This window comes from Ascidia mentula, chromosome 4, assembly GCF_947561715.1.
Source record: "Ascidia mentula chromosome 4, kaAscMent1.1, whole genome shotgun sequence".
Taxonomy (NCBI): Eukaryota; Metazoa; Chordata; class Ascidiacea; order Phlebobranchia; family Ascidiidae; genus Ascidia; species Ascidia mentula.
Window position 1 is genome coordinate 6,097,904 of NC_138569.1, and position 26,484 is coordinate 6,124,387.

Here is a 26,484-nt window from a genome sequence, read left to right on the forward strand (position 1 = left end):
CCAAGTCCACCCCGGGCCCCAAGGTACATGCCAGAGATAAAGAGGTGCCACCCAAGTCCACGCCGGGCCTCAAGCAACATGCCAGAGATAAAGGGGTGCCACCCAAGTCCACGCCGGGCCCCAAGCTACATGCCAGAGATATACGGTTGCCACCCAAGTTCACGCCGGGCCCCAATCTACATGCCAGAGATAAAGAGGTGCCACCCAAGTCCACGCCGGGCCTCAAGCAACATGCCAGAGATAAAGGGGTGCCACCCAAGTCCACGCCGGGCCTCAAGCAACATGCCAGAGATAAAGGGGTGCCACCCAAGTCCACGCCGGGCCCCAAGCTACATGCCAGAGATATACGGTTGCCACCCAAGTCCACCCCCGACCCCAAGCTACATGCCAAAGATAAAGGGGTGCCACCCAAGTCCACCCCGGGCCCCAAGGTACATGCCAGAGATAAAGAGGTGCCACCCAAGTCCACGCCGGGCCTCAAGCTACATGCCAGAGATAAAGGGGTGCCACCCAAGTCCACGCCGGGCCCCAAGCTACATGCCAGAGATATACGGTTGCCACCCAAGTTCACGCCGGGCCCCAATCTACATGCCAGAGATGAAGGGGTGCCACCCAAGTCCACCCCCGGCCCCAAGCTACATGCCAAAGATAAAGGGGTGCCACCCAAGTCCACGCCGGGCCCCAAGCTACATGCCAGAGATATACGGTTGCCACCCAAGTTCACGCCGGGCCCCAATCTACATGCCAGAGATGAAGGGGTGCCACCCAAGTCCACCCCCGGCCCCAAGCTACATGCCAAAGATAAAGGGGTGCCACCCAAGTCCACGCCGGGCCCCAAGCTACATGCCAGAGATATACGGTTGCCACCCAAGTTCACGCCGGGCCCCAATCTACATGCCAGAGATGAAGGGGTGCCACCCAAGTCCACCCCCGGCCCCAAGCTACATGCCAAAGATAAAGGGGTGCCACCCAAGTCCACCCCCGGCCCCAAGCTACATGCCAAAGATAAAGGGGTGCCACCCAAGTCCACCCCGGGCCCCAAGGTACATGCCAGAGATAAAGAGGTGCCACCCAAGTTCACGCCGGGCCCCAATCTACATGCCAGAGATGTAGGAGTGCCACCCAAGTCCACACCGAGCCCCAATCTACATGCCAGAGATGAAGGAGTGCCACCCAAGTCTACACCGAGCCCCAATCTACATGCCAGAGATGTAGGAGTGCCACCCAAGTCCACACCGAGCCACAAACTACCACGGAAACGCGTTCCTTGTTTGAGCCACAAAAAAGGTGATGTAGAAGTTTTTGGTGGTAATTACAATTCAAGTCAGTCATTTTTTTATCATGGTTTGGCCAGCGCGTTTGGGCTGCTCACGAGTTTGTGGCTAGTATTACGGTTTTGCAAACTTGTGTTTCGCTGTCTTATATTGCTGGCTTTGTTTTATGCATTTTTTTTGTATTTTTTGGTTTGTTCCTCTGGATTGCTGCAGGTTTTGGATTGTTTGAAGTTGTTTTTGAACCACCTGTTGGCCTTGTTTCCTGTAAATTGCGCCAAACCGACTGCCATTGACAGAAAACGTTTGTTTCGTCGGTCTAGTTTTTTCAACATTCTGCGCTATCCTGCTCGTTTGGTAATGACAGGCGGTGGACATTTTGCTACGTCAGGAGACAAGATTAACGCTGTTGCCCAGTATTTTGTTACACATAACCTCAACCACTTTGATGTCAAAACAGGAAAGGAGTTTTTGCAAAGCAACACTTTTTGGCAAGATAAGCATATAACGAAACGCCTAATACTTCTTTTAAAGTTTTGCAAATTAAATCGGACAAAAATAGATTCGATTGTTATAAATCACTCCGGTACTAACAAAAATGGCAACAATACGCAGTCAAAGTTGCTTTGCCCAAACTTCATTTCCAAATTGGCAAAATGCTTTAAGAACTACCCTAATACGACAAACTTACCGTCAGTTGTTGCAAGAACAATGCTAACACACATGAAAAAGAAATTTACCAAACAAAATTACTTCAAAATGAACCAGGTTTGGGTAAAAAGCGACAAATTTAGGAGAATGGTTCAAAACCAATGCAAGCTTGCTCTTGACAACAACTGTGAATCGTCAAAGGAACTGTCAGTTTGTTTTCAACCATGTCAATCATCTAATGTAATTAAGTTGTACTGCGTTTGTAATACTCCGTATGATGGCAGGTTGATGGTCGAGTGCGAAACTTGTAGCAAATGGTTTCACCCGAGCTGTGTTTTTGATCCTCTATGTGTTGCCGCGACTTTGTCAGCTAATGAATGGAATCGGTCTCATTTGGTTTGTCCTGGTGCTGGAACGTTTTTAAACCCGCGTTTTGAGCACAAATCGACCATTGACAAAACAACTGAGTGCATTGCAGCCGAAAATCAAACTGGAAATACAGACGCGCTAGTTGGGACCAATTCGCATGTGGGTAGCACTATTTCTGGCAGTGACGATGACGTGTCGACTGTTTTTTACGGAGGCAACAATAGCTTAAATGACACTGTAGCTAACAGCCCAAATTCTTTTAGTTCGGATGACGAGAAATCAACAATTTTGTATGCTTCGCCCATTTATGCTCCTGTTGAAACATTTGGTAAGGAACAAAAGCACAATGAACTGTTTGACAGTAAATCTCGTACGCCTGTTTGCGCTACCGTTCGTGATGAGGATTGTATTGTTTTTGAGGGCGAGAATGTTGTTGTTGTTGATGATGATAATGATGATGATGATGATGATGATGATGATGATGATAATGTAATTTTCGATGTGAGTGAAATTGGTGCAGACATTCGTTCCAAATTTAGGCGTTCCGTTGAAGTTGATGTTAGTGGTGTATTTATGATTTCAGTTCAGAAATGGGAAAACATGATAAAAAATAGAACGGCCAATCATTTTGGAAACAACTTGTATGTGGATTTAACAGTTAAAAATGTGCATCAAATTTATAATGGTTGCGTGCCAAACGTCTTAAACAATTATTTACGAAGTGAAGAAAGTGTTGCGAACATTACACGGAATGATGATTGCTATAGAGAGGGATGGGTGAACCTGTATTGTGCGCATAGGAAGTGTAAGAATTGCAAGTGTGAAGTTGTTTTTGTGGTGACGTTTTGGTCGTTTGTTGACAAAGTTGAGGGGCGCGTTAAAGTGTCTGGTAACCGAAGCCATTGTCCTGGCTGCAAAAAATGTAGGCGGGTAACAGGAGAAATGAGGAAGAAGCTTTGCAAATCATTAGAAAATAAAACCGCTGTTAAACGATTTCGGGAAATTTACAACGAATTATCACCAGAAGAACGCTGGCTTGGGGCTCATACTTTTTTGCCATCGCAATCTGTTTTAAACAACATCAAAAGCGAACGTAAAAAAATTAGTAACTTTTGGTTTATTAATTTAAATGAAATCCGTCTGGAAATGCTAAAGAAAGGAGAACATTATATTCGAACAATAGCCATTCATCCCCCAGAAGTTGCATTGTATTGTAATAGTCAGATCAAAATATTTAATCATTTATGCTGTCGGGACATTGTCTATTTTGATGCCACGGGAAGTGTCCTCCGACGTATTGATAGGTATTCAGATTTTCAAATTTACACTTTGCTTGTCAGAAATCCGAAACAGGGTGGCACTCCACTTCCTGTGGCAACTTTTTTGACAACGCACCATGATTCAAGTACGATTAGTCATTTTTTGGAAAAATTTATGTTTGATTGCTTAAAATTGTGTAGCGTGGCAAAAAAACCCAGCCTGCTCATCATTGATGGCTCCATGGCAATGTGGAATGCAGTTTTGAAGGCATATTGTCAAGAATTGCGCTTAGACTTTTACAATCGTTGTTATCGTATTGTAACTGGTATTCCTAATGAGAAAGATTTGAGCAAGACTGTATTGCACAATTGCTACAGCCATGCAATGAGGGCTGCCAAAATTTTCTGTCATAAACATAGCAAAAGTAAGAAAATTGTTGAAACATATCTGTATTGGATTAACATAATGTTTTCTTGTGACACATTGGCTGGACTAGATAAAGTAATGGAAAGTTTTTTTATTCTAACTAATTGTGAAGCTTCTTCCTCAATTGTTGAATTTCATTTTAATCATATCAAAGAAAGGATTACTCAAACTCAAACTGACCATGACATTGATGGTGACAATGCCATAGACAGAACTGATTATTTTTTTACTGCAAAAGCAACAGATAAATTACAGGAAAAACGCTCACCATTTTATCAAAGATATAAGCAAAAGCTTGATGATTTTTTTATCTCTGATATTTATAAGCAACATATTGACCCAGAAATTTCAAAGAACATTTATCACAACCCTGATTTTTGTACAAAAGTTTTGGAGGTAATTGTTTCAAGAATATGTTCAACTTCCAAATTAATGCTGGGAGATTTGTCCCGACATGTTAACGGTGACACAACGAGTAATGCACAAGCACAAATGTATCATCCACAGAAAGTCCATTGTAATGCATTAAAAAATAAGGATCACCAAACAATAATGCGCGACAATCACACTCAAGGTATAATAGAAGAACATTTTCGTGATTTAAAGACTAACATTTTAGATGGCAAGCGAATGTCAAAAATTGATGACTTTGTTGTTAAATATTACAATTCTCTAAAGATTTTGATTAAGATATTCTGTGATACATTTATGCAATTTAAAACATTTCGGGACAAATCTTGTAGTTCGAATATCTCAAATTTACAACGAAATGGGGCCCATGTTTTTGAATCGAAGTTTAAAAAACGTAAGAACAATGCTAGTAGCTATTATTCATCCAGTACTGCTTCAAAACGAATTAAGTACAAAAATGAAACAGTTCAACATTTGTACAATAACAACATGAAACCTTCTCCCTTTGCCTCACCATATATTTTCTGCCCCCCTGAAGAAGTAGTTCACCGGATTTGTAAACCCATAGCTGATAAAATATGGACCCACGACCAGTTAAACAAAACTTCAATATTTGAAACTGCTTTGATTATGCATTGTCACCAGTCATTGTCATGGTTGGATTTGTGTTCACTCTGTTTGAAACCATGTAATAAAACTTACATCGCTTTGACAGAAAATGCTGCTAAGTCACATTCGGACTCCACTTTAGGTTGGCTAACTGATAAGGTAGTTGATGTTTACATAGCCAGAACAGTTACATTGTGTAATGCTGTATCGCCTGAAACATTTGCATGTTTGTCAACTGCTTTGACTATGGAAGTGTTAAGTGGTAAATGTTTTAAGAATGCGCCTAAGGCTTTCGCTAGTATTTTTTGTGATGATAAAACAATGTGTGAAAATGTTTTCATTCCTGTTTTGTTTAAGAGTCACTTCGTTGTTTTGTGGTTTAACAAATCTGGTAATAAACTGGTATTATACAACTCATTCTTGAGCTTTGATGAAGAATTGACAGCATTGATCAAGCATAACCTAATTCCCACTTTGCAAATGTTTACTGGCCATGCAGTCATGTTTGAAAATGGTTCAATTGTGAAACAATGTGATGATGCTAGTTGTGGTCTGTGTGTTTGTTACGCAGTGGATTGTATTGCATGTAAGATCTTAAAAGTGCAAATTTCACCTTTTAATGCTTTGATGTTTCGAATGTGGATGGTGTTTAGTTTAGTGTGTAATTCACATAGTTGTGAGGAAGCAATTTACAGGTGTGGTTTAAAGAGTTTTGAATTTGTTTTTATTGGACTTCCAAATAAATATAACAATTGTTGGTTAAACTCTGTTGTACAGGGTATTAGATGTCTTTGCGAAGAAGTCCCTATGAGTTTGGAATGCAAAGGTGGTGTTGCTGGTAGACTAGCTTTCATGATTAGTGAAGTTGCATGTGGCAGATTAGACAGGGTCATGTATCTTCAATTAATTAAAGATATATGCAAGCACCTACACTGGGTTTTGAATGCGCAACAAGATCCCAATGAGTTCATTTTTGTTTTTGACTTAGGTACTGTTTTTCAGAAGTGTGGGTTAGATGTCACATTTCAATTGGTCACAATAAAAAAATGTCACTCCTGCAGTAAAATTGAAAGATTTGTCAGAAACCAATCAGCACTCACTTTGCCTATGTTTGAAAATATGTTGGATGGTTGTTTTCTTAGTAGTTATTGTAAAACTGAATTTAATACTACTTCAGTCAGTCTTTGCCAAGCTTGTAAATCTAAAGGTAAAATGGCTTTTGAAATGACATTTGAAAAGATGTCTCAAGTTGTTTGCATAGTTTTAAATAGAAACATTGGTGGTAAAAAATGTATGAAGAAAGTAATCCCAGACAAAACCTTGGCTTTTCAGTCCCCTTCCCATAAATTTATGCTTAAGTTGGTTTCTGTAATTGTTCATGTTGGGTCAAATGTTAATTGTGGACATTATGTTACTTATAAGTTAATTGATGAGGAATGGGTGCTTGAATTTAATGATGAAGTGGTTAGGTGTGTGCCTTTAGAAGTAGTGAATGATGCTCTGTATACTGGTGGATGTATATTTTATTACCGTGTTGTAGAGGAATTTGTTAAAATGCCAATTAAAGTGATCCCCAGAAAGCGTCGCCACTGCAACTTGGATGCAGTCAAAACATGTGAAAAACTGATTTTAAAAGATGTCAAGTTAACCCAGCATATTGATGGCAAGTTAATTGATAGTGCAACCCCAGCGATGTTAAGTAATAATGTAAATTTTACTTACCAACAAATACTCAAAACATTATCTATAATAATGCGCCAAACTGTTTGTGAAGCAAATCTATTTCCAGAATTTTACAGGGTTCATTTGTTTTTCAGTGACCAGAGAAAAAAACTAATTGAGTTCAACTCTTTATTATCATTAACCAACACGAACCTAACAAATCTTGATTTTGAAAACCTTATTCGATTTCTAAATTATTCCATTTGTCAACATCAGTGGCGACAGCGCTTTGTTGGGGATCAACTTTTTCGTGAATCTTTTGTTGGTAAAGTTATAAAACCTGAATTTGTTGTCTATGGAAGTAGTTTGCAGAAAAAACTTGAGAGTAACTTGCTGAATGTTGATACGTATTTATCACAAGTTTTGTATATAGAAGGTATAACTTTGTTAGTGATGTTTACAGAAAAACTGTCATATAACAAGGCATCATTATCTTTAGGTTTTATTGCCACATATTTAAGTAAACATTAAAATGGTATCATTGTGTTTTGTAATTGTTCGTACAAAAAATGTGCCAAGGTAACTTGTTAAAAAATAAAGGAAAAAAATTTTTCAATAATTTTAAAATCATCATTGATATTACCACCTTATCTCTGCATTTATAGAATATTTCTAGCTTTTGCCCTTGTATGCATAGTACAATTATACTGAACAAGGGTGACTGACAATAATATTGCCAGAAATGTTATATTTCCTTATTTCAAGAGTAGTTTTCTGCTGGGGTATATTTATTTTTTCAGATTCAGAAAACTACAGCAATGCTTTATCCTGTCACCAGAAGCGACCACCTATGGCACAGAAGTTTTTCATGCCATCTTTGATCCAAATATGACAAACTTGGCAGTTTTTAAAAGTCTGTGTTGATCAATTAAAACTGCCAGAAAAAAAAAACCTGCATGCTTGTTTTATTGTGCCACTATCAAAACTGTCATTGGAGTTTTCTCGAATTTTTTACATCAAACATTGTGATTAACTTTTACCAATCATGCATGCATTAATATCATGAGGTTTTCAGGCTTGGCAGCCCAGGCAATGCAGCCCAGCTGGATCAGCCACTTTTTCCTGACAAGTCGGAACAAGATTTGAAAAATCAAGCTCCCGGTGAGGTTTGAACTCACGACCCTGGGCTAACCAGGCCCAACGCTCTACCAACTGAGCTACAGGAGCTCAGTGGTTTCACGGGGTATATTGTGGCCAAGGTACACTGGTGCGCAAGCGCACAACTTGCCAGGCAACCTTCACATATACGTAGGGGATCTCTACCACCGTATCAGATAACGCAGTAATATTTCATGCAATGGCATGATAGGCAGGATCGCCCCACTGCGCAGGTCCTTGCTTGGCGATCACAGCTAACATATCGCGATCATGAGGTTTTCAGGCTTGGCAGCCCAGGCAAAAAGTGGCTGATCCAGCTGGGCTGCCAAGCCTGAAAACCTCATGATCGCGATATGTTAGCTGTGATCGCCAAGCAAGGACCTGCGCAGTGGGGCGATCCTGCCTATCATGCCATTGCATGAAATATTACTGCATTAATATCATGCATAAATTTGTGTTTTACATACTTTCATATACATCGTGTAATTTTGTTCATTTCATTTCAAACTTCATTTTTATTATACTTGTGTTAACTTAATGGTCATTTTTACACATTCAAAAAATCGGGAAATTTTTTAAATGCTTATCAGCCAATAAAATGGTCATGCAGGTCTAATTAGTGTTCCACCATATGGTGAGGGGAAGCCGATTTTTACCTTCCAAATTGTGAAGCTTCGGATTTGCAAAGATTTTCGTGTCATTAACCAAAAAACGGTAAAAAGACTCGTGTTTGAGGTCATTCTGATGGAATACGTGATATCTCTACCAATTTTTATTACTTTCACGCTGTTCAGCACGCAATTCTTGACAGATACAGAGATTTAAAAAAAATTCTAGGGAGCGGAAAGTGGTTTGGCACTTGATTGAAAGTGACTTCACCGGTAAAGCGCAAAACGTTAAAAGGCCCTGTTTGAAGGTCATTCTGATGGAATACGTGATATCTCTACCAATTTTTATTACTTTCACGCTGTTCAGCACGCAATTCTTGACAAATACTGAGATTTAAAAAAAATTCTAGGAAGCGGAAAGTGGTTTCGCACTTGATTGAAAGTGACGTCACCAGTAAAGCGCAAAACGTTAAAAGGCCATGTTTGAGGTCATTCTGATGGAATACGTGATATCTCTACCAATTTTTATTACTTTCACGCTGTTCAGCACGCAATTCTTGACAGATACAGAGATTTAAAAAAAATTCTAGGGAGCGGAAAGTGGTTTCGCACTTGATTGAAAGTGACGTCACCGGCAAAGACGAAAAACGTTAAAAGGCCCTGTTTGAGGTCATTCTGATGGAATACGTGATATCTCTACCAATTTTTATTACTTTCGCGCTGTTCAGCACGCAATTCTTGACAGATACAGAGATTTAAAAAAAATTCTAGGGAGCGGAAAGTGGTTTGGCACTTGATTGAAAGTGACGTCACCGGCAAAGACGAAAAACGTTAAAAGGCCCTGTTTGAGGTCATTCTGATGGAATACGTGATATCTCTACCGATTTTTATTACTTTCACGCTGTTCAGCACGCAATTCTTGACAGATACAGAGATTTAAAAAAAATTCTAGGAAGCGGAAAGTGGTTTGGCACTTGATTGAAAGTGACGTCACCAGTAAAGCGCAAAACGTTAAAAGGCCCTGTTTGAGGTCATTCTGATGGAATACGTGATATCTCTACCAATTTTTATTACTTTCACGCTGTTCAGCACGCAATTCTTGACAAATACTGAGATTTAAAAAAAATTCTAGGGAACGGAAAGTGGTTTGGCACTTGATTGAAAGTGACGTCACCGGTAAAGCGCAAAACGTTAAAAGGCCCTGTTTGAAGGTCATTCTGATGGAATACGTGATATCTCTACCAATTTTTATTACTTTCACGCTGTTCAGCACGCAATTCTTGACAGATACAGAGATTTAAAAAAAATTCTAGGGAGCGGAAAGTGGTTTGGCACTTGATTGAAAGTGACTTCACCGGTAAAGCGCAAAACGTTAAAAGGCCCTGTTTGAAGGTCATTCTGATGGAATACGTGATATCTCTACCAATTTTTATTACTTTCACGCTGTTCAGCACGCAATTCTTGACAGATACAGAGATTTAAAAAAAATTCTAGGGAGCGGAAAGTGGTTTCGCACTTGACTGAAAGTGACGTCACCGGCAAAGACGAAAAACGTTAAAAGGCCCTGTTTGAGGTCATTCTGATGGAATACGTGATATCTCTACCAATTTTTATTACTTTCACGCTGTTCAGCACGCAATTCTTGACAGATACAGAGATTTAAAAAAAATTCTAGGGAGCGGAAAGTGGTTTGGCACTTGATTGAAAGTGACGTCACCGGCAAAGACGAAAAACGTTAAAAGGCCCTGTTTGAGGTCATTCTGATGGAATACGTGATATCTCTACCAATTTTTATTACTTTCACGCTGTTCAGCACGCAATTCTTGACAAATACTGAGATTTAAAAAAAATTCTAGGAAGCGGAAAGTGGTTTCGCACTTGATTGAAAGTGACGTCACCGGTAAAGCGCAAAACGTTAAAAGGCCCTGTTTGAGGTCATTCTGATGGAATACGTGATATCTCTACCAATTTTTATTACTTTCACGCTGTTCAGCACGCAATTCTTGACAAATACTGAGATTTAAAAAAAATTCTAGGAAGCGGAAAGTGGTTTCGCACTTGATTGAAAGTGACGTCACCGGTAAAGCGCAAAACGTTAAAAGGCCATGTTTGAGGTCATTCTGATGGAATACGTGATATCTCTACCAATTTTTATTACTTTCACGCTGTTCAGCACGCAATTCTTGACAAATACTGAGATTTAAAAAAAATTCTAGGAAGCGGAAAGTGGTTTCGCACTTGATTGAAAGTGACGTCACCGGTAAAGCGCAAAACGTTAAAAGGCCCTGTTTGAGGTCATTCTGATGGAATACGTGATATCTCTACCAATTTTTATTACTTTCACGCTGTTCAGCACGCAATTCTTGACAAATACTGAGATTTAAAAAAAATTCTAGGAAGCGGAAAGTGGTTTCGCACTTGATTGAAAGTGACGTCACCGGTAAAGCGCAAAACGTTAAAAGGCCATGTTTGAGGTCATTCTGATGGAATACGTGATATCTCTACCAATTTTTATTACTTTCACGCTGTTCAGCACGCAATTCTTGACAGATACTGAGATTTAAAAAAAATTCTAGGAAGCGGAAAGTGGTTTCGCACTTGATTGAAAGTGACGTCACCGGTAAAGCGCAAAACGTTAAAAGGCCATGTTTGAGGTCATTCTGATGGAATACGTGATATCTCTACCAATTTTTATTACTTTCACGCTGTTCAGCACGCAATTCTTGACAGATACAGAGATTTAAAAAAAATTCTAGGAAGCGGAAAGTGGTTTCGCACTTGATTGGACGTGACGTCACCGGCAAAAAAATAAATAGTAATAAAGGTCCGTGTTTGAGGTCATTCTGATGAAAGACTTAGATTTAAGTGGTGATAATTATGCGAAATAATTGTCAAATGAATTATTTTTCAATTTTGTAACATTTTCTGTTATACACCCAGTAGAAACTCAGTTGTGGAAGTTAAACCTTGTTGTGAAACGCTGCTCATTGAAGCGGAACGTTTTTTGTACAAATTTTATTTAGGATTCTGCCAGAATGACAATAGTGACGAGGAGCAAGTCTGCTAAATAATGTTGCTCTGCAGCGACACTTTGTGGAAGTCTAGAAATAAAATTTTATCCTCTAGTGTTTCAAAAAAAACCTTTTTATTCAATCGCCATGAAAATTTAACTTCTTCTAAACTTTAATTTTTTACCGCAGCTTTTTTTTCAGTGTTTGTAATTTTGATTATGCTCTGCGTGTTTCTTTGATCTGCGCGTTTTTTGTAGTAAATCAGATTTGGGCCGTAGTACAACCACTGAACTCTATGAACAGAGATCAGTGATGACAACATTGACCGAGGAAATAAATTCTTGTTAACCTGATAGATTCTTCACTTTAAAATGTGTCCCATGGATTTTACTCGATCTACCCTGTACGTTTGCACTTTTTATTCGACTATTTTCTCCAAATTTGGTCCCGGTATTACAAGTTTTTTCCTTGGCGGCCCTAGAGTTTGTTTTTCTCTTGGAGGGTTTTGATCCGGTCCGTCCACGACTTTTCGCCCTGTTTCATGTTTGGCACTTCTGCCCTTGACTGGTTCAAGACCAGCAAGTTTCAGCAGTACGTCGGCGTAGTTGTGCCTAAATCCACTCCACTGGACTTTGGCCGCAATTCTAAGGGTGTGATGAGCCTTGGTATCATTCTTCACAACTTGAAGGTTCCTTATGTGATCTAGTACCACACAGTAAAGACAGTAAATTGCCCATTGCTGCAATCCTTCAGTTGACCGCACAATTATATCAACCACAATTTTCAGAAGTCCGCATTGCTGAGCCTGATTCTGGTGATCTGCATGGTTAATAGTTATGGTGCTAACCGCTTTTAAAATGGCCAATTGTACGTCACATCGTAGGTCCGGGCGGCCTAGAAGCTCCACAAGTTTGGGAATATAAGTGCCGGCACACTTGTTAGCCGGTGGACCACCAGTGTACGCCAGGGAACCTATTGTGTCGATTGCTTGAGCCAAAGTTGCCGGTGATATCAGATCGTCGTCGAACATTTCGAAGTTTCGCGCTGCTCTGATAATCTGTCGCTTGTACAGATTTATTTCACTCTCCAGTAGCGAATCGTCCACTTCATCTGGAGAGAGAAACTTCAACACGTGGCCGATACGCCGCGATAATCTTCTCGCAAACGAGTTGAACATTTTGCTTTTATTCTTGCAAGTGTTGTTTGGCTCGTTTTAATGAAACAAGGCATTCAATTAGTCGTTGTTGCGTCACAATCAGTTACCATGTTTACTTGCTTTTCCTTGCGCTCAAAAGTATTTTGCAATCAAAATGTTGAATGCAGCAAGGATTCTTTTTATGCTGAGCAGTTTTGGTAAGTTATAGCAAAAGTTACAGTATCGTAAAGTTTGATTATTAATGAAATTATTGCACAAGGCTAATCAAGCCCCATATTGGCATTTGCATAGGGTTTTAAGGGTTGTATAACTCAACATATTAGATTGCTTTTACAGGATGTGTTTGGCCTTATCTTTCACTAACTCTCTAAACGTTGTTAAGACAGCCCTTGTTCTCTGGTAGGTCTTTCGGCTGGAAACATACCAACAAGGTTAACAGTTGGAATTTACGATGGACAACATGAAGTCTATGTTCTTGACTTTTCAAGCACAAACGGGTACATATATACCCCGCTTAAAGGTTTCGTAGTGAACACAGCCTACCAGTTTAAAGGAACCACTGATGGAGACGTTGATACATGGAACTGGAACATCGACTGGGGTTTCCATAAGGCCAGCGGCTCGACAATGACCTACACATTCTTACGCACAGGAGTGTTTAACGTTCAATGCCAAGCAGTTACAGGCGCTGAAAAGCTGAAAGCAAGCATAAATCTGCAAGTTTTGACGCAAAGTGAACTTAACCCTAGAATTCGGTCCATGTTATCTGTGAAAATCGACGACCCAGTAGCAGTGAACCGGAACGCCGACCTTGAGGTGACCTTGCTAAGCACTTTGTCAAAGTCCGAGCTTGATTTCTATGGGAGCAGGGTAAAAGTGCGTTTGGCCTTTAAAAAACGAGAATCGGAATCACCGGAAAACGTTGATCGCATCTATTTGGATTGCGAAGAATATCAAGACAAAGAGGTAAAAACAGTTTGCTTTCCATGTATATTCTGCACATTTTAATTTTGGTTTTCGCACCTTCATGCGTCATGATAAATTGCACAATACCAATTTTAGAATATGGGAGTGGTCAGCGGTCAGGAAGGGTACAAGCTATCGTGTTCTGCACAACATATAACGGCCTTTTCCAAGCAATCCCTTTATTCTATCAACGCCTCTTTGGAGCACGAAGTAGGAATTTTGATAAAAACATTTTAATGGCAAAAAATCCACAGACTTTAAAACAATTCAATTTTTTTTGTCCAAATCCAGGCGTTGGACGCAGAAGTGATCCACACCGTATGCGTCAAAAGCGATATTTCCTGCCAACCGCCAATCCTCCGAATACAGGTACCTAACCCTCCTGTGATCCAGCCATCGTACGATGACGCTCCGCTGCTACGGTTTCGACCAGACGAAAGCATCCACCTGTTTTCAAACATAATTCGTGATTCTTGTCTGGATCTGGATCAGGAAAGTAATCTAGAGTTTGAATGGAACGTGATACGCATGAGCGATATTCGACGCTTGACTGGACCGCTGACGTCACAGACACTGCAAGGTTAAAGTCGATTTTAAGAGTATTCATAGTTGCATTTGTAACACTTTATTAGACTTGGACGTTATTTTCTTTCTTGATCAGTTTCATCGCATTTTCCAGTCATTAATTAAAAATGGTGTTTTTGTCTTAAAATTTTGGTAATTTCAATACATCACGCCATCATGGAGAACCATTTACCAAATACTTTGTTCACTTGTCAGACATTCCGAAAGTGAACTTGACATTGAGGGGCGGCTTTGACGTAAACAAAGTCACTGACTTCTTTCTTCCTGCCCACATTCTTGATCTTGGTTCTTACCTTGTGGTGTTTTCGGCCACCGAAGTACCATACTGTGGACCGAGTCCCGTCTTTGAACACGACTACGTCAGACTCGATGTATTGCCCCGCCTGATTTCCGCGACTATACGTAAGCCAACATGATAACAACATGGTATAGCGTATAACCGTGTAACACGGGAACATGTAACCATGCACCACATGTTACTATGTGTTATGAAAGCTGTTGATGTTGTGGTGGTGAATAAAGACCATTGGCAAGCTCAATGTGCTCTTAAATTTGTGTTTTTCAGTTTCACAATATATAGCATGGTGATGATAAATATCAGTTTTACTATACTACGCATACATGATGGCAATTTTTGTATTTTTTAACTTCTTTCTCATTGCACGGAACCCGCTTTGACGTGTGCAAATTTGCGAGGTAATGATGTTTCAACGTTGTGAATTTCAGGTGGCGGAAGCTACAGGGAGTGGAGACCCATGTCAGAAACCGACAACCTGGAGTTGGATGGATCAGCCACGTTTTTGGAGAATGAAGAAACATCCGAAGACATCCGCATTAAGTGGATTTGCAGTCTTTCGTATGAGAGAAATGTAGCAAAGGGCATCTCAAACTGGAATGACGTGTTGGAACTACAAGGGGGTTAGGAACTTGTAGAACAAAATCTGACAAATATCCTATTTTGCTTCTGATGTGTTTGTTGCCAAAAAACATAGTCAAGCTGAAATATTTCGTAGCTATAGCAACTGCTAAACAAACATATAGTGAAAAAATCCTTTACCAATAAACAAACATAGTTCGGCATCGATTTTACAACGCTTTCAAATTGCATTGTAATGCAATACAGAGCACCCAAAATTACGGTCAATGTTTTGCAGAGTCTACTGGAGGTTGTTTCGGGAGTGGTTTCATTCTTGGTGACCCCGATGTCGTTTCCGATTCGACTAGTTCGACTATTACAGTTCTGGGAAGCAGGATTTCTGGAACCAATAAACGCTTCCTCTTTTCCCTGCTTGTCTACCGCGTAAGCACAAGTGATCTCTCAGTTTTTGAACAGGAAGTGGTCGTGCGACCACCGGAAGCAAACGGTAAGACAACATGACCGGAATAATCTACATTTATTTGGAAAATTACCTGAGAAATGGATTTCTGTGAAAAGAAACGCTAATAATGACGGCGATCTGACGATACTCCAACCGTTACTCCACATGATCTCCATGATAGAATAATCATTTGATTGATACGTATTTGTGAGTGAAATATTTCGTTTCGCGGTAGTTTATTTACATGGTTGGCTTATTTAGGTGTAAGTCTATGGCATCTTTTTACTAAGGCAAAATCGGAGTTGTCCACAGAACTTTTACACGCACCTCAAAAGTTGACAACTAAAATTTTGGTATTTTGCATTTTGTAGCCGCACAACTTTCTCTGGAATGTATTGCAAATTGCGGAAGGAGCGTTTCCAAAAATCAAGCTGTCACACTAAAAGGTGCTTGCATACAATGCAACCGAACTTTGGTCACGTCAGAGCCACAATGGCAACTTCTATTGCCAGACAAGGTATCTACAACAAATTGCAAACTAATATATAATAGACTGCCTTGTACAGGAACAAAGTGAAAAAAAAACAAAACATATTTAAGTCAATTTTTTTATGAATCGCTTGATGAGTATCTTCCTTAATGTCGATTTAATGTGACCAGTACGATACTTCTGCTTGCAAAAGTGTTTATGCCTACATATATTAACGCCCTTATACTTGATGCATGATGGATTGTTCAAATAATGTTTGCGTTTTGCTCTTGCAGACAAAACAGACATTCCCTGGTTCCCTTTCAAGAGAAAACTCTTCGATTTTTATTTTGTCGCCAGGTGCATTGAAATTACCTGGAGAATACACTGTGGAGGCAACAATTACGCCAAAAACTACAAAAGGCAGACAAAACGGTACAAAACGTAGTTTTTAGCTATGGTGTGACTTGAACCGATTTTGTCAGCTAAAACATTATTGGCTCTATTGCTTATACATGGTGTCTGTATAGTGGTTAACATATAATTTATAATCACAGCATTGGCAACCGCCCGATACAAGTTCGTCGTTCCTACTGGACCATCAACCGGTTTCTGCCAGATTTATCCGGAATCCGGCGTTTCCCTCATTACGAGATTTGTCATCGATTGTGAGAACTTTGTCGACCCGAACCCACCATTAATATTCGCCGTTTCGGCAATTCCGGCAAGACTGAAATCTAGTAAAAGTGAGGAGGTTCTTTTGTACCAAGGCATGTCCACCACTGTAAAGGGTAAGAAAAATACTGGTTAGTTTGTGTAAATGTTTTCACTGTAAATTTCAAAAACAGACAGGGTCAAACTGCTTTAACTGCAACTTGTTTTCGTGTAGATCTGACCTAATTATGCCAGAAAAGTATACAAACTACTTTATTATAACTTATGTTTTATCAAGAATTCTGTTTCACTTTCACGGAGAACTTGAATGTTCAATAGTTTCAAACTAGTTTTACTATCCTTTTGGGAGTTTGGTTGACAACTTTACTTAAATGCTACAGTTTTTTCCAACAGATATCATACTTCCGCCGGGCTACAAAAACTTTGGTTACCGCGTCAAAGTAAAAATATCAACAACCAACAAAATCCGTCGAACCACAAGCATTTCGTACTACGTAACAGTAACACCTCCCGAAAAATCTATTTTTATATCCAAGACCGACTCATTAATACACGGTGGGTCTGTGATAGAGCATTGCGGTGTCTGACGCTAACGCGTGTTTTCGTATGCAGGTAACCGATCTCTTCTCGCTCATATGCTGAAAGGCGGCAACGTGGACGGGGCAAATGCATTAATATCGTCTGCGTTGGAAACTGCGAGTCGTGAACATCTGAGTGGTATTTTTTTCTATTTATATCTTCTACCACACACAACATCCAGTCACGCTGTTTTCTTTATGTTATTTGTTTTCAGCTGAGAAGAGGCTGAGAGTAGCAACGGATATTCTGGAGCAGGTGGCCCAGCAGGCACCGAAAACAGCCAAGAACGCCTATCAGTACACCTCAACCCTCGCCCTTATCACCAACGCGTCGAATGATGGCAGAAATGAAATAAGTCATGATGATAAACAGAAAATAGCGGACTCTGTAAAATCGGTTATTTCGAAAACGTTGCAGTCCGACTATATGAACGTGTTTACGCCCGACGTCAATGAATACGTCGTGCCGGCCTTGAATCAAGCTGCAGAAGCGGTTTCCAACGTAATCTCTTTTCCAAGTTCGAAAAGGAATGTTGCTTTACAGACCAGTTTGCTCGGTGTAAGAGAAAAGGTATTAGGCGAACTGTTCGGCCGCGTCGGGAGCGGCGAGGTGGTGAGCACTGATAAGGAACAGGTTAGAATAGCGAAACTGTCCCCTATTAGAGCAAATGCTGCAAGCGTTGGAACCAGTAACGATTGGGGCGCTGCCGTCGTCGTAAAAGACTTTGCATCAATTCACGCAGACGCAGCTTTGTCCACTTTGTTCTACAATCCCTTTCCTGTGACGTCAACCTCTGCAGATAGATTGCAGTTACCGGTTGTGGGTCTATCGTTTCTTGGCAACGTATCCGTCGGTGATGGGCTCCAATCTGGACGCAGCCGAACATCAGAATACGACGTTTATATTCCACTTAACTCCGCAGAACAGACAGAAGGAACGCTAGCATCTTCTTTCCTTGCTTCAGTTGTTCTTCCTCCCGCATGCAGCAAATATGAAACGAACGCAACCAGTAGAATTATAAACGAGACCAACGCGTGCGGAGCGGTGGCCATAAACCTCAACATATCAACCTCTTCTGCGCTGGAATCGCCAGAGACTTTCGCATATTTGGTGATGCGGCCCAAATTTCGTTGTCGAGTGCCCAAAGCTCCATGCATAGGGATCACGTTTTCAAAACAAGGCTGCACAGGCCAATTGTGTCTTGAGAAAGCTTCATTGAAGTTTGTGTTGCCTCGAGTTGAAAATTCAGTGATTGGCGACGTGGCCGATGACAAATGGTCTTTGCCTCTCGGTCGAGATGTGTTGAATAGATACGGCCAGCGTCACGGTATTTCAGACTGGACCCAGTTTTCGTTGATGGTCGAAAATTTGCAAGATGACTTGTCAGTACGTTTGGATGACGACGAGCAGAAATTCCAACAGGTAGAATGCAATGCGTAACTATACAGGTACACATTTTCGCAAAACACAGTTTGCCAGAGTCCAAATGAACGCTACTAAACTATACCAAGCGAACCATGCTGATCACAAAAAAAAATTAAAACAACAACAATTAAATGCACCGCGTTCAGAAAATCTCTTACAATATGGATGATCCTTATTCAAAAATACCACAATTGTGGATTTCCCGTCATGCAGGTGCAGATCAGTATAATAAAACCACAATGCTTGTTATGGGATTACGATCGATCAACATGGAGTTCCTCATCCTGTTCAGCAGGACGATTGGTAGAAAAAGATCGACTGCTCTGTCGGTGCATCGCTAATTCACCAAAATCTACTGATCAGGGAGTAAGGCACGCAAATTGTTGTCTCAAATCTTGCACTACATTAATATGGAATTGCGCTGTTTATCCTGCAGATCTGTATTGTTTTCACAAATATTTACTTATTTTCAGCTTCCCTTTCTCATTACTGGGGGTTTGATTATTCTACCGAACCAGATTGATTTTCACGATATGGTGAACTTCTTGGGACGACTAAAAAACAACCCATACGTGATTGTCGCGGTGTGTTTATGGTGGTTTGTCTTCGTGCCAGCCTTTATATGGGCTAGAAGGTATGAACATAGTTAAATACTGCTCTTCTGGCAAACTTTATATTGTTTATCGACGTTTCCCGATGTACCGACACCTGCTAGGAAATTCTGCTGCTAAACCTCGCGCGCTCCAAACACCATGATAACCCGTGTGGTTACTGGTAATTGTATAATGCAGGTGTGTTCGCCCTTTCTTATCGTTTTTTTTTTTTCTTCTTCTTTTCTGTTGTAGCGTTTTTTCTTTGTTTATTTGCCACAACATTGTCCACATTGCTTGATTTACATTTCATACGTCCTGATAAAGGCTGCATGCTGCATAACAACCGAAACGTCAATAAACAAAAAGTTTGCCAGAAGAGCAGTATTTAGCAATAAAATATGCCTGGTAGCGTCAGTAACAATTTGTATATATATAGTGTTATCAATACGATGGTGTTCAAGGCAAGATATTTTAGATCAGTAAACATACTTGGGTTATTTTGCTAAAACAACTATGGTATCACTTAACAAAAAACTATAATTTCACCGGCGTTTCAGTCCTGAAAATCGCTAGCTGTCTGTTAAATATACAAATGCCGCCGAAAAACCTTGCGGGGCCTCGTGAAGTTTTTTAACAAGAACACAAGTTTAATCAATGTTTCAGGAAAGATGAGCGGGATGAAAAGTTACGGCACTTCCACATACCGGAAGATAGTGATCCGGAGGATAAATTTCTGTACGAGGTTGTTGTATTCACCGGACTCCTCAACAACGCCGGGACCACAGCCAACGTTACTCTGTCGTTAGAGGGCGACAACGGGGCTGTGAGCGATATGCACGTCATCACCGACGTCATCAAAAAGCTGCTGAGGCGTGGAGGCGTCGACACATTTCTCATTACTTCCCGCGTAAACCTCGGAAAAGTAACCACTGTTCGACTGTGGCATGACAACACAGGTTAATAATTGCGTATTACCAACTGTGGCTTTTCATACATAGTGTTAACAGTTCGCCCTACACACAATGCCAAAGCGGGGTTATTACGGCACCGTTTGGGTTTTTAAATACTCACAGATACTCCCCAAACTGAAAAGTTTCATAAATTGTTACTGATGCTGCCAGGCATATTTATTGCTGAATAAATACAAAAATAAAATAAAGTTTGCCAGAAGGGAGTATTCAGCAATGAAAAGTTTCATGTTGGAAAAATGACTTAAGTTATATCAAATTCGTCAAACCTTGTGTTCGTTTAACTGTTAAAGCGCTATTTTCACAAAACTATCCCAATGTGGTTCCTCCAGGCACCTCGCCGAGGTGGTTTCTCAACCGCGTGGCCGTGTACGATCTCTGTTCAGGGACTTCCCCGTCTTTATTCTTGGCAAACTCCTGGTTGTCGTTGGACATCGCGCCTTTTCTGTGCAGAATTGAGCTTCACGAATCCAATATCGCCCAACTGACCTCCTTTAAAACGATGTTAAGGAACAGTCTCTTGACGCAGGCCCAGATAACTAACGTGTGGCTGGCGCCCTTTCACCGGTACGTGTACAAGTGACCATATATAGTCGAGATCAGGGTTGTTTTGTTGTGTCGCTGATAAGTTTTGCGGTAAAATTGATTTAACTGATTATCACAATTTCAAGTATAGTATAGCAGCAATTGTTCAAATTATCGATACATCGCGTCATGCAGTTCATACTTAATTAAAAAACTCATTGCAAACTGAAGTAGCGGAAATTACTCCAGGCTCGTTTGCTTTAAATCGTGCGCCATTTCAGCACCCACACTCCACTCGTTTCCGCAGGGCCGTTTGCAGCACATTCACGCGCGTGCAGCGCGTGGCCTGCTGCATGGTAGCGGTTTTCAGCTGCATGCTGGCAAGCATCATGTTTTTCAACACCGAGGGAAGCAGCCACTACCAGTTATCACTTGGTTACGTCAGCGTAGATTTGTCACCACTCATCGCCGCTGCCGAAGCCGCCCTGTTTTTGGCACCGGTCAATGTGCTGGTGAACTTTATTTTTAGGTAAGTGCGCGCGCTGAAAGATGGAAAGGCGACCCATTTCGAACAAATTCGACACTTTCCGGGGCTTGTACGTCGCGCTGGCGTGATTGAGTGAAATATGAGTTTGATTTCCGAGCAGGAAATCACCTCGTTTTTGCATGTCGTCATGTTACATTCTCATCAATCACCGGCATAGTGCACTGCACTGGTATTGGGCATTTAAACAATTGTACGCACTTGGCAGCTGCAGAAAGTTTGGTGATAACTTTTTAGGCGAAACATATTTTTCTAAACAAATAATCTACTGAACTACCGTACAAAATTTCATCCATTCATACCAAACAAAAGCCACAGAAAGAACGGCGATGCCTTAAAGAGGATATAAATTGTGAATTAGTGTCGGCCATATCTTTTTATACTCTAATCACGTGCTTATTTTGCGTAATGGTTCATCAAACTCTGGGCCGAGTAAATCTTATTATAATATTACAGCTTACGTATAGATGATTCCACGTCAAATATAACGTGTGCAAACGCGCTATGCTTCTGGACAAATTATTTTTTGCACCACAAAAGATCAAGCGAAAAACAATTTTAAAATACACGGCAAACTCGTGTCGTGCGACATACTAATTTTAACATTTTGCATCTTGTAGAAATATCTTACCGCGGGAGCAAGACACAGAAGCTCAGCCTTCCAAATGCGACGAAACGGTTTCGGTGAAAAACGACAGCATGCCTCAAGCTATTCCACGCAGATTCACCATTACCAACACTGCTAACATTGTGTAAGGCGAGCCGTAGATACTAGTGATGCACCGAAACAGCAATATTTTTATTTGGCCGAAACCGAATATTCGGCTAAAGTTGCCGAATAAATTCGGCCGAATAAACCGAAACTAATTTTGGTATCCTTCTCTTCAAACGCAATAAATTTAAAAAAAAAAACATGTGCTAGATTGGATCGAATCTTATCATGCAGCCTTTTTTGGCACTTAAAGAATAACCGCGACTGCTGTTCCAACTGCTTAAATTTAATTTTTAACATTTCGGTGACAATAAACAAATAAACCGAAAACAATCGCACAGTTTGAACAATGATTCTAATATATACTAAACTTTGGGTACGAGCGTTGCATGCAGTAAAAAAGTTTCGGTTTCAGCCGAATTCTGCAAAAATATTCGGCCGAAACCGAATAATTATGAAAACCTTAGTTTCGGCCGAATAAATTCGGCAAACCGAACTTTCGGTGCATCCCTAGTAGATACATGTACAAGATCGCCTTTTAGTGGTAGTACTTCGTGACTTGATATACATGCAGTTATTGGTCCAATCGGAGCGTCACATTAACATTCTCATTAAACATATTCGCACAGAATATAGTTTTGCTTGTCGTGAAGTCCACGGTTTGCCTTGCACACTGTATAGTTTTGGTCTGACTGATTTTTAGAGAAAACGAAAGCACGGCGTGGTGGATCATGCAGTGCTTTATTCCATCACCTAATAAGATTCCGTTACCATCGTCACACCCACCACTGCCTGGTAAAAATCCGACTCAGTTTAGAACGATCGGAAGACTTCCCAGAATATCTCGACTTCGCTACAAACGGAATGTGATCGCGGCCGAAGTCCTTTCATATCGTAGCATTATATCCGATTTAAAGGAGATTCGCGACATAGCTGCTGGGATATCGTTAAATAGGTAGCCTTGTTTGGATTTTCATTTTCTCCTTTATTTTCGTTGTTTGTGTTTGAAGAAGTCTTGCAATACTGTTCAGTTGAATTGAGTCGAAAGCTTAAGTGTGCTGTGTAATTTGCAGCCTTCCAGTTAAGTTATCTGCCAAGCGTTCGACGCCTCTACCTGCCACAGGGAATAATCTCAACGCAAAGACCTTTTCCAAAGACAACAATTTCGAAAGTGATTCTTTCGACGGTTTATCGGCGTCAGACGTCCACTTGTCGTTAAGTTCCAAGAAAACGTACAACAACTTTCCCGATGAAAAATATTCGCCAGAAAACGACTCGAAAATACCTTCTTTTCGTGGAGTTCTCGCGAATAAATGTCATGCACTGGCATGGATGGCGATGTTCGTTCATTTGATCGCGACCTCGTCGTTTACGGTTTTATATGGGATACAGGTGAGTGCAATGAAAAGTGAAATATATATTACACTAACTAGCGTGGTTTGCCTGCAATAAAAGCTCTATCAGTATTTTAGGAATATCAGGTTTGAAATTTGGTGTACAGTTTGATCCTCTAGGTTAAAATATTTGGTCAACGATGTTTTATCCACGATTTAACTTTCTTGGACCGGTCAACACCGAGTTTGTCATGCAACTTAATGTGCTGGACAGTGTTGATAAAAGCGCATTTAAACTTTTTCGAAAAATCACACAAAACAATGGCTTTTTTATGTTGCAGTACGGAAGCGAAACGTTTCTGCGTTGGGTTCTCGCCTTCGTCCTATCCGTGGCGCAGAACATGTTAGTGGTGACCCCTGTTCGAATTCTCTGCGTGGCGACTCTCACCGCCTTAGCTAGTCGTGGCGTCGTCAACCTTCGCGACTGGGAAGGCTTCACAGAGGAAAGAATCCGCCAGAATGCTGTAGCGCGCTGGAGGGACATTGCACTAACTTACTCCGGGTCAAAGTCTTACAGCGACCACGATAGCGCTAGCAGTGGTGACGCGACTTTCGGTCCACGTTCTTTGTTCACTAAACGGGCCGCTGAGATAGCCAAGAGACCATGGTGTTACGAGCAGCCAACTTTTGAACAACTGATCGAGGCTGGAAAACTGAAAGTTGCGGTTGCACATGTACGTCGTTACTGGTTTGAGGCGGTGGCTTGGGCCGCTATCATAATTATCGCCACCGCAATCATAGGATTGCAACAGGATTCAACAGTGGTGCGTCTTGACCAACACGTGCGTGGTTATTTTATGCAGGACTTTGATGCGATTTCAAGAGGTCCGGATGCACTTGAATTTCTCGAAAAGCATTTGGTGCCACGTTTGTATGGAGTCGAGGATGGACCCAGAATTTCGTATGAATTTTACCTCATAGGCCCGATACGATTGCGCCAGGTTCGTCTGCTGCCCGTCAAGTGCCAGAATATTTACAATGTTCCATACAAGAACACTTGCAAATTGTCGGACGCGATGGTCCAGTACCCGTGGCAGTATGACACACTGATGTACAGGCCGTTTTGGCACGTGAACAACAAGTTACGTAACACATCCGCACCACATTTCACACCATGGGAATACTCAAGTTTGCAAGGGGATCAAGATTCTCTCGTACTGACTGGAAACTCTTTGCGTAGGTCGTACTACCCTTCCGGCGGATACACCGTCGACTTGGGCTACTCGAATGAAGAAGTTGGACAGACCTTGCGCAGTCTTCGTAATGCGTTTTGGGTGAATTCAGACACAGCTGCTTTGTTTATTGAGTATTCAATCCACACTCCGAATTTGCAGTATGTGACGAGCGTCACTTTGGTGGTGGAACTACTGGCGCAAGGCGGAGTCAACTTGTATAAGGAAGTAAATACCTACCGACCGACATATCTTTACAGTACAAGAGATATTACACTGGTAGTGCTCCGGGTTTTACACGTCATCGCCTGCATAGGCACATTGGTTGACCTTGTAATTCAATGCAGAATGGTCAGGTGGAAGGCGCAGGCCGTATTTCAAATAGCTACGGATTTTTGGAACGCAATGAGCTTGCTGGTAGTAGCGTTGACCTTTTCCGCCTACGGTGTTTACTTTTACAGCGTCTACGCCAGCGCAACGGTTTCTCGAAACTACAAATTGGATCCGGGACGTTACGCACCTTTTTACACACCTGCACACTACGCAAAAGTCCATCTCCTTCTACTCGGCTTTTCCACTTTTTTCAGTCACATTCGGTTTCTAAAAGTCTTCCGCGCCAGTCAGCTGGTCTCTGTTATGCTCTATACCTTTAGTAGCGCTTGGAAAGAACTTCTGAGTGTGACGCTTGTCATCGCGGCTTTCCTGGTGGCGTTCGGACACGCCGGAAACATGTCCTTTTCGTCACGCCGCCACGACTTTAAATCTCCGCGCCTTTCTTTCACAACTTTATACAGTTTGTCGGCTGGTCTGGACGCTCCTCACCCGCTCAGAGTCACTTCCACCGACGTCCTGTGGGCGTTTTTCTTTGCCTCCTACATGATTCTCGTTATAGCCGTGCTGCTGAACCTGTACACCGCCGTGATCGACGACACTTACCGCGAAATGCGACAGAAAGCCAAGGGGCAGGAATGGCATCCTGTTGAGAACTTGGCAGTAGCTTGGCTCTACGAACGCGTACTGTCCTTGTTTGGTATCGCCTCGTCACAATTTAAGGACGCATATTTACAGGTAGACCATTCTAGCGATGACGCGATGTTTTTGGTTACTGCATGTAGCGCCCGCACTGTAAAATATTATGTATGTTTCGTTGTTGACAGTTAATCATAACCTCGAAATCGAAAATCCCCGGTAAACAGCAAATTATTTGTCAATATTCCTCTTTCGCAGGCTCGTGAGTCAGATGAGAGGGATTCTTCTTCGCTTTTCTCTTTTGATTCACTTACGACTTACAAGACAGCTCACGAGGACAAGAGGCGGTTTTCTTCAAAACGCATTTCAATAAACCAAAGATAGTGAAAATAATTGCCCGCATGGCATTTTTAGGCTTCCTGGGAGGACAAAACGACAGCCACCAATACCGGCGTATTGCCCATATCGAAATGTCGATCGTTTGGTCTGGGTTGTTGGGCACAAGTGTCAATATGCGAATTCCTTTCCGTGAGGGGTGGCCTGTTTCGACCGATATCTTATCACAGCAACAGGCAAACGCCGACTCTTTGTGGTGGTTAGGCTGGAGTGGCACCGGTCGGCGTTTTAAGTGCCGTAACTCTTAGGTTTTTTACACTGTGAGCTTAACATGTTTATTTCCTTCTAACAATGTTTAATAGCGAAGTTTTCGTTTTGTCTTCAGTTATTACAGTTAAAAAGGTTCATTGCGGGCGATTTGATCAGAGATTTGTTCAAGGTATAGTATAGCCAAAAGCTTGTTCTAATTTTTTTATCATTTGCAGAATCTTCACGCCCTAGCCATGAAATTATTGAAATTAACAGTATAATCTTTCAGAAATGTGCGCCATAATGACACACTCGATTTGTTGCATATTACTTGTGACGTCATTGTTTGTCCACACCGTTCAAACCAGGAGCGTATTTATTGAATCCACCAAGGCGCCAACTTCGTATAAAA

The 26,484-nt window shown here is 41.2% G+C and overlaps 2 protein-coding genes and 1 non-coding gene across 3 annotated transcripts; 1 reads left to right on the forward strand and 2 right to left on the reverse strand.

Moving 5' to 3' along the window:
• Positions 1-7,812: 7,812 nt before the first annotated feature.
• Positions 7,813-7,886, reverse strand: Trnat-ggu (transfer RNA threonine (anticodon GGU)). Its single transcript has one exon. It is a non-coding gene; the product is annotated as a tRNA-Thr (tRNA).
• A 3,968-nt stretch (positions 7,887-11,854) lies between these two features.
• Positions 11,855-12,613, reverse strand: LOC145897899 (armadillo-like helical domain-containing protein 2). Its single transcript, XM_082986354.1, has one exon. It carries the CDS (start codon positions 12,611-12,613, stop codon positions 11,855-11,857), a length of 759 nt encoding a protein of 252 aa, XP_082842480.1.
• Positions 12,614-12,746: 133 nt separating this feature from the next.
• On the forward strand, positions 12,747-25,871 carry LOC145897900 (polycystin family receptor for egg jelly-like). The gene is made up of 22 exons (XM_082986355.1): positions 12,747-12,789; positions 12,996-13,558; positions 13,655-13,768; positions 13,850-14,138; positions 14,339-14,545; positions 14,870-15,061; positions 15,298-15,507; positions 15,834-15,979; positions 16,228-16,366; positions 16,489-16,722; positions 17,000-17,161; positions 17,219-17,323; positions 17,400-18,607; positions 18,824-18,960; positions 19,074-19,244; positions 19,867-20,159; positions 20,504-20,738; positions 21,004-21,225; positions 21,861-21,992; positions 23,026-23,344; positions 23,628-25,586; positions 25,746-25,871. The coding sequence occupies exons 1-22, from the start codon at positions 12,747-12,749 to the stop codon at positions 25,869-25,871; spliced, it is 7,206 nt and encodes a 2,401-aa protein (XP_082842481.1).
• The last annotated feature ends 613 nt before the right edge of the window (positions 25,872-26,484 follow it).